Genomic DNA, 9,252 nt, shown 5'->3' on the forward strand with positions numbered 1-9,252 from the left:
TAGCGTTTTTTGAGTATTTGTGAGCAAATTAATGCTTCACCCATTTTCAATAGCTGTGCTGCTAATAGAGCATCACGTGTAATCAGCTTTAAGGTTAGTTTGCAAACAATTAATAGATGGTTGCTGAAATGGCAAACTTGGAATTCATAATACTGACTGAATATGTGACAATTTCAGTCAATTTTATTGACGAAGCAGGACTTATCAAAACCAATAATTGTCTGTTTTCCTAGCTTAAATAATGGAACAGTGAGTGTTTAAATGAGTGGTTTTTTTATTTTTAATTATTTATTGCATTATCTTTAAGGATACTTCTTTAATAGGAAATGACAAAGTAATACTTAGTTTGTTGCAGATGTTCAAATTGTAATGATATCATTACACTGTGGAAAAATGAACATGAATAAACACATCATTCCAATCCATAAAAAAATTGTAAAATTTACTTGAATATCAAGTAAATATTAACTTTCAGTAACTTGGAAGTTACTGAAAGAAAAAAGATTAAGATTGTAGAGCAAGATAACGATTGACGGACAACTTAAAAGATTGCAAATTATATGAATCAGGAAAGCAAGATGAAGGAAGCGAATTCCAAAGAACTGATGTTCGAGGAAAAAAACTAGACGAATAAGCATTTTAAAAGCACGTAGGAAGAGTCACAGAAATAGGATGGCACTTAATTGAATGACGAGTAACACGAAAATGAATTTTAGTAGATGGCACAAGAGACGCTAGCTCTTTAGAGCAGTGCCCATTATAGCATTTGTAGAAAAGGGAAAGAGAAGCAACATTACGACGATGTGATAATGGTTGGAGGTTGGCTGCAAGAGCAGGTCCAACTATGTTTACAATGCGTTTTCGCACCTTGTCTAAAAGAGAAAGGGAATCATTAGAAGATCCGCCCCAGATATGGCAACAGTATTCCATACAAGGCCGGATTTGAGATTTATAGAGATAGAGAATAGAATTTGAAGTAAGAAAGAGACGAGCTCGATAAAGAGATTCAACCTTAGCAGATGCTAATTTTGCAACTGATTTGATATATGGTTTCCAAGAAAGGTTGGAAGTAAGAGTTAATCCAAGAAGATGAAGAGTAGGTGACTCATCGAGAAGTGAGATCCTTTTCAAGCTCAAATGCCCCCTCCAAGCAATCAGAGGGTGTTGGTTTCTTATCACGACAAGAATAAATGGTAGTATCATCTGCAAACAATGCCACCTTAGATGTGAGAATATCTGGAAGATCGTCGATGTAAATTAAAAAGAGTATAGGGCCAAGGATAGAACCTTGAGAAACCCCTGAAGTTACATAATAAGAAGAAGAGTGTTGTCCATCGAGGACAACTTTTATGCTACGATTGGAAAGGAAGGATTCAATGATCTTAAAGATGTTAAATGATCTTAAAGATATATACATATATATATATATATAAATGTATATATATATATATATATATATATATATATATATATATATATATATATATATATATATATATATATATATATATATATATTTATATATATAAATATATATATATATATATATAAATATATATATATATATATATATATATATATATATATATGTATATATCTATGTATGTATAAATATATATGTATATATGTATATATATATGTATATATGTATATATATACATATATTTATTTATACTAGGTTCTTATAAAATTCTTAAGTACCATTAGTTTAGAAACAAGGTTGAATGTTGAGAGGCAGAAATACAAACTTAAAGTTCTGAAGTATGCATAAATTATGCAGACAATTTAATGTTATTTAATTATAATATGCCTAAATTATAATTATACGATTATTTTTTGTCACTTTTTATTTAGACAAGATATAAGAACCTCACAAATCAACCAAATTTATTTACACTGTTTGACAAGAAAAAGGAGGACAGCATAGTTATAACTCTGGTTAGTTGCACCTGTTTTATGGAGGAATTGGAGTTCTTGATTACGTATTTCTTATTTTTTTTTTGTCGAATACCTGACCTAATTAAGATTTTTTATGGCTTTTTATAGGAAGTCATGGGACTTAAATTAATTGTAAAATGTGCAATCGTTACTGACTTGTTTCAGAAAAAACTTTCCTTCAAAATGTTTAAATCCCAAATGGATTTTAAGTCTTGAGTTTTTTTTAATTAGTTATGTGATATTTCTTGTTGTTAAATTACAGGATTTTTAAGTTTTAGATTTATTATATAAATATATTTGGATTAGTTTTTTAATTTAATAATTGATTATAAATGCTTGTCTTTCTCCTACACTTTAGGATTTATGTTATGCTCTGCATGTAGGTGAAATTCGTGTACCTAGGCCCGTTCTACTTTATTTTGAAAAAGTTTTAAGTTAAGTCCTAAGTTATGCTTCTCAGTCAGATGATTAGTTATACATGTTTTTACTTGCGTTACTACTGCAAGTTAAAAATGGAAAACGCTTTTTGATGGTCGAAAGTAAGCTTTTGCCGCTAGTATCTTAGATTGTTCTACAATCCTAAAGGAGTACTGTTCTATAAGATCTTGTATGTTGTATTGTTTGTTACTTATGTAATAAATACAATGCTCAATAAGTTTCCTCTCAATCCGTGCTTATTAATAAATGATATTTTTCATGAGGCTATCAAGTCTTTTATCTAGAGCCATATAGTTTGCTTGTACCTAGGGCCATATGAGCGTTTCTCTGATGAGGAATTTGTTTGATAACAAGGTATGTTGTTAAATTTTGATTGGTGCAGAAATTTTTTTTCTTGCGGTTTTTTTGGTATTATCATTTTACGCTTAGACTAATTTGTCAATTTTTCTCAAACTTGTTTGTCAATTTTGTTATTTGTTTAAGTATTTTAATCAATTAACACGAGATAAACTTAGTGAAGAAAATCTACCCAATAAGCACAACGTAAAATAGACGTCTTTTGAGCGTCTTATTTTGAACTTATATATGAACTTATAGGAACTTATGAACTTTATTTTGAACTTATATATGAACTTATAGGAACTTATGAACTTATAGGCACAATCTACGGCCTCTAAGTTTCATATCCTTCTAGCGTGGAGTAAGAAAAAGTCCACAACTGAGCCGAAAAAAGTCCTCATTTGTGCGTAGAAGTGAAGGCTACACACCAGTGTGAACGAAGTGTAGTTCTCCTGCCACTCTTTCAGCGAAAGTGTAGGATATACAAATTGTTTGTACAATTTATGATACTTGTGCAATATTTCCGCAAAATACAATATCTCGGCAATTACAAGAATGCTATATGTTTTACATTTAGTTTTAATATGCTTTCTTCAAGTTCAATATACACAATGACAAGGCTAAATTTAATTAAAGTGGAATTATCATGACAAAAAAACAAAAAACTAATATGTTAAAGAAAAAAAACCTCAACAATTTTCTCTGTTGTTTATCATCACAAATGGAGTATACACTAACGCTGTAATCTTTCGCGGTTTCAAGCGTTTTTCTCGAACTAAACTCTTTAAAAACGTTACTTTTTCGAAAAATAAAACACAAACTTTAATAAATAATTTTTTCTTTTCTTTTTTTTTAAATAAACTATTAATACAAAAATTAAAAACAAACAAAATAAACATTTAAAATATGAAGCATTTAAATTATATACAATTTAGCGTAAATATTAACGTTTAGAAACAAAAACGAACTTTTACAAATAACTACAAACACGGCTACAAACGATTATGACACCATTTCATTCTTCTATTTTGATTTCAAGTTTGAGTGGAGCTTGCAGTTGCTTTCGCGGAGCTTCGATTGTTAATTTAGAGTCTTTCGTATAGCGAGAACTTAATTCGGATGGATTTACATCATCTGGCAAAGCTACGTGTTTGGTAAACTGCTTGTGGTGGAAACTTGAACCGTGTTCACCGCTGTTTTCAGTTTTTGTTTCACCATGAACGACTAAATCTCTACCCTTTACTTGAATCGAAATTTCTTCTGGCTTGAAACCTTGTACATCTAAAGTGCATTTGAAAGTCTCTTTTGTTGATTCTCCAGTAGATGCAGGTAGCTTTTTAGGAGCTTCTATATGCAAAACGCCTTCTTGACTGATGTTTGACGTAAGTGCTGTCACATCTACATCATCGGGAATAGTGTACTTTCTGTGGAACTCACTAGACTCGAATCCATTTTCATTTTCGTTAAGATGCTTCCCACTGACTTCAAGAACTTGACCTAAACAACGAGAAACAGCATTTACGAACAGAAATAAAAAATATCTTTAACGCATTCCATAGCGAGGCTACGAATTTAAATAAAAATACAATATCCATAAATGGATAAACAAGACCGCGTATATAATGGATAAACATAACAGCAATAACTCTAATTATTGACACCAATCACGATTGACTTGGCTTCAATCGTTAGCTTTGCATTCTTTAATAGCGGCTATAAATGACTAAAACAGTTATATTTTTGAAAATTTCAAACAATACGCCGAAAGCGAAGTTCTTAATTTCATAAGTACTACGGACAACTAAGAGATCAATAGAGGAAAACTAACAATATAAAGTATGAGAAGCCGGCTACGAACTTGTCATTTATTAGTTTTAGATCTACAAAATTACCTTCTACTTTTAGAGTAACTTCCTCTGGCTTGTAATGCTTGACATCAAGATTTACAACAAAACCATTCTCTTTCGGAGTCTTTTTTTTTGAAACAGCCTTTGTTCCAACATTAAATAATGGAAAATATCTTAAAGGAGGAAAAGTTATCTCCATTATGTCATCCAGGAATGGATCGGTTTCAAAATATTTATGAACAGGAATGTGCCACAAAGACATTTTTTCACTAAAAAAAAATCATAGTTAAATAGCAACTTTGTTAAACGTAACTAAAAACAAGTTACACACAAAATAATTATATGCATATATATGTTTATGCATTTATATATGTGCATATATACATACATACATACATATATATATATATATATATATATATATATATATATATATATATATATATATATATATATATATATATATAGATATATATATATATATATATATATATAGATATATATATATATATATATATAATATATATGCACATATATATATATGCACATATATATATATATGCACATATATATATATATATATATATATATATATATATATATATATATATATATATATATATATATATATATATATATATATATATACATAAATGAGAAATAACAATAATAAATACAATTTAACTAAACTCGCAACAGAACGCCAAATTATAACAAATCAAACCAATATTTAAATCGGGAAGTCGAAAAACGCTCTTTACCTTTTTAAGTAGCTTTCTTACTTCTTCTTTTAGTAGCTTTATTTAGTTACGTTGTTTGCGCTTTATGGCTAACATCACAAAATTTCAAATTTATGTCTTTTTAGAGTTGACGTCACAAAATATTTTGCTATTCTAAACATTTCGAGAACGATCTATTTACACTCCTTCGTTGCGGTTATTATGTATGCGCGTTTTGTTTAACTTACTGTTTTCTTGAGGTTCATTTGTCGCACAGTGAATCAAAATCCATAAAAAACGGCAAAAATAAAACCCATAAAAAAAGTATTGCTTGAAATTAATTAATTTAATTATAATGTTACTAAATACCACTAAAAGTCAATAATTAACTTTTTTTGTGAACAATTTTCAAGATTTCACCAATTTATACGCCTTTTTCCGAGACTTATTTATTTTATTTTATTTATCGGAAAACTCGTTCAAAAAAATCTAGCTTTTGTGTCACTCTTTTAAGATTGACATGGGTAAAAACAGTTCAAAATTTAATTTGAAGTCATATGTTTAATATGTTTGGCAACTACTAACAACATTTTTGACCATAAATTTTGTTTTTAGTTTTTCATTACTGAGATCTCAAAAATGTGTCATAAATTGATTTTTTTAAATTAGTTTAATTATGAGTTTAGTTTAAAAACTAAAAGATTCCACTAGATTCCATGGTAGTTTTAATATTTTCCGATTAATAGGTATATATGAAAGCAGAAAAAATAAAAATCATTTGCCCAAACTTGCCCCAATTAAAATAAGACTTTTCAAATACTTCGGTTTTTTGTGTTTTTTTTTTCGTTTTTAATTAAAACTTGCCGTATAAAGTAGCAAATATTAGTTCATTGCTTTCATTCATTACACAAATTATACATTTAGTTCCTATTAGTAAAAAAACTCATGCTCATGCAGATGGTGCTAATTATTAAACCTCAAAAACCAATATATGCAACGTTTGATGGCATAGTGCATGTTTTAAAATTAAAACTTGTGTATAAAATAACTTAAAATAGTTCATTGCTTACATTCAACATGAAAAGAATACATTTAGTTCCTATAATTTAAGAGTTAGGAATTAATCATGATAACTTACTCGAGGCTCTTCTACGTGAGTTTTGTAGACTGGAGGGTCTATACTATGAAAGTATTGAAAAACCTGAAATGATAAATCTAAAGAAAACTCTAATAATATTTTAATGTAAATTCCGATCAAAGTTGCGGAAGTATGCAAGAACCTTCTCTAGACTTTTAGAACACGAGCAAACTTGGTTGAACAAAGGTATTACTGTTAACAAAAAAAAATGTTGCATCAGGTTCAGGTAGAAAGTGCAAGAACTGGGAAGATTTAGGTGATAGAAGCAGAAGATCTAAGGTATTAATAAATAAATTAAATTCAACCCAGTTAAAAAAATCGTTTACAAGCTTAAATATTAAATACTATCTTGTTTAAGGTTGCCAAATTGGCTGAACATCCTGCTGAAGCATTGGCATTAGCTTCAATAAAAAAAGCCACTAGAGATCCTAGCAAAAAAGACTTCGTTGATCTTGTGAAAAGTGCTACAAACTCTGAAAAAGATAAAATCAAAAAGATAAATTTTCCAATAAAAATGAAAACCGAAGATGCCTTGAGCTTAAAAATTCAGTGTGACCTTTCTGATGAACAATATCAAATTATTAGAAATTCATCGATAATACATAATGCAGATATTTATCCTTCACTTCATGAAATTAAGAATGAGAGACACAAATGTTATCCTGAGGGTTTAATTGTGACAGAAACATCTGCTTCAACTTCTCTACAGGGTATGTTTAATCATACTCTGACAAGGATATTAACTTTTACGGAATGCCAAGACTCTATGAGAATGTTTTCTGAAATTGGGGGGAGGTTTAAAGGTTTACTTCATTTTAAAGGTGATTTTGATGGTGCCTCCAGTCAAAGTGTCTATAAACAAAAATACACTGATACAATTATTAGTGAAGCCCAAGTTAATGAACAAAGTCTTTTCCAGACAGCTGTTGTTCCACTTAAATTAACCATCATGAACAAAAATGTATGGTTAAATAAAAAGCCCTCTAGTACACATTACTGTAGACCCCTCCATCTCCAATATCAAAAAGAAACGGAAGAATTGATAAGAAATGAATATGAACTTTTAAAAGCAGAAATAAATAGACTAGTCAAGTTTGAAGTAAAGTTAGAAGTAGAGGAAGGCAAACCGGATACGACTATCACATTTAAGTTCAAACTAGATTTAACCATGTTTGATGGTAAAGTGATTAATGCCCTCACTAACACTCTCTCCTCGCAATCATGTAATGTTTGCGGAGCTAAGCCCAGTGAACTTAATAACCCAGCATTGATCAGATCTAAACCAATCAATGAAAAAGCTTTATCTTTGGGTCTTTCTACTCTGCATTGCTGGCTCAGATGTTTTAAATATATTTTACATTTAGGATATAAATTAGACATTAAGAAATACTTTGCCAAATCCCCTGCTGAAAAAGCATTAGTAAAAAGTAAAAAAACGAACATTTAACTGAGGTTTAGAGAAGAGCTAAGTCTTATAGTTGATATGCCCAAACAGAGTTTTGGTAACACTAACGATGGAAACACTGCCAGAAGAGCATTTGAAAATGCTGAAACTTTCGCTGATATAACGGGAGTGGCAGTAGATGTAATTATTAGATTGAGGACAATCCTAATAGCAGTATGCTCCTGTTATGAGTTGAACTCTGAAAGTTTTGGCCAGTATTGCTATGAAACTACAGCTCTTATACTCAAAAACTATTGCTGGTATGTGATTCCCCCAACTGTTTATAAACTCTTGGAACATGGTGTGCAGATATCTGAGGCATTAGAACTGCCAATTGGTTACTTCTCTGAAGAGTCACAAGAGGCTCTAAATAAAGAAATTCGCAAAGCTAGATTAAACCATACAGCCAAGATATCTAGAAAGAATGTTATGAAAAACCAGTACCAATACTTGTTGATTAGAAGTGATCCTGTAATATCAAACAATTGCTTTAAAAAATACAAGGTTGAAAATGGAAAAACACTTACCCCTGAAGTTTTATCTTTGTTAATGCTGTAAAAATGAAACAAAGCCTTTTTATTAGTATTAGGTTTTCTTTTTTTGTTTTCTTGAAAGAAAAATTAGATAAGATAAATATTTATTTTGTTTTTAATATACTTTAATATTATATAATATAAAATATTTTTCGAACCAGTTTTTCTTTTTAATTAATAAATGTTTTGGTTTGAGGAATTTAATTTTTTTAAATTAAGTCAGTCATTGTGCGCGTAAAAGTCTCTAACGCGTATACGCGTAAGTAGTACGAGCCTTAGGCACAAGAAATATTTAGATTAAAAAATATGTGGTATTCTTTTATATGGTATTTTGGATCAAGGAATTCGATTTTTTTATTTAGGTTATATTTTACGCGCGTAAAAGACAGTTACACGCGTATGCGCGCCTCACGCGTCATAGGTACGCGTAAAAATTATTTTTAATGGAAAATTTAAATTTTTTGACCCAAAATACGATAATATTGATGCATCACATAATTATATATGATAGTTATATAATTTTTGCCGTTTTTTCACCTTTCTGACTCACTGTGCGTCGTCCTTAAGAAATTACTTAATCACAAATTTTTGATAAATATATATTCGAGTATAAAATTTAATAATCTACAGTGAATTATAATAATTGTGATAACTATTCATAACTATTTTAAATAAACTTTTTTAAGGGAATGAAACTTTTTTAAGTGGAACGAAATGCAATTTTTTTTTTTTAATTACATTTTTTTCTAAAAAATTATATCTGTCATTCCAAATAAACAAGAATGATATAATAGATATAATTTTACTCCACATAAATAAAATGAATGTTTCATTTATGCGAATGTATATGAATTAA

At 29.2% G+C, this 9,252-nt stretch overlaps 1 protein-coding gene across 1 annotated transcript; it reads right to left on the minus strand.

The window, feature by feature from the left end:
- Positions 1–3,536: 3,536 nt before the first annotated feature.
- Positions 3,537–5,476, minus strand: LOC124808989 (heat shock protein Hsp-16.48/Hsp-16.49-like). Its single transcript, XM_065792447.1, has 3 exons — positions 5,324–5,476; positions 4,608–4,831; positions 3,537–4,212 (listed from the first exon to the last, which is right to left on the minus strand). The coding sequence occupies exons 2-3, from the start codon at positions 4,822–4,824 to the stop codon at positions 3,731–3,733; spliced, it is 699 nt and encodes a 232-aa protein (XP_065648519.1). The 5' UTR covers positions 4,825–4,831; positions 5,324–5,476; the 3' UTR covers positions 3,537–3,730.
- Positions 5,477–9,252: the final 3,776 nt, after the last annotated feature.

This window comes from Hydra vulgaris, chromosome 03, assembly GCF_038396675.1.
Source record: "Hydra vulgaris chromosome 03, alternate assembly HydraT2T_AEP".
NCBI classification, from domain to species: domain Eukaryota; kingdom Metazoa; phylum Cnidaria; class Hydrozoa; order Anthoathecata; family Hydridae; genus Hydra; species Hydra vulgaris.

What these genes read in the sequence shown, in the direction of transcription:
- LOC124808989 (XM_065792447.1), bottom strand. Translation starts at nt 4,824, where the DNA reads ATGTCTTTGTGGCACATTCCTGTTCATAAATATTTTGAAACCGATCCA. An exon ending in AGTTACTCTAAAAGTAGAAG is followed by an intron (nt 4,213 to 4,607) that starts GTAATTTTGTAG and finishes CTCGTTGTTTAG; the next exon opens with GTCAAGTTCTTGAAGTCAGT.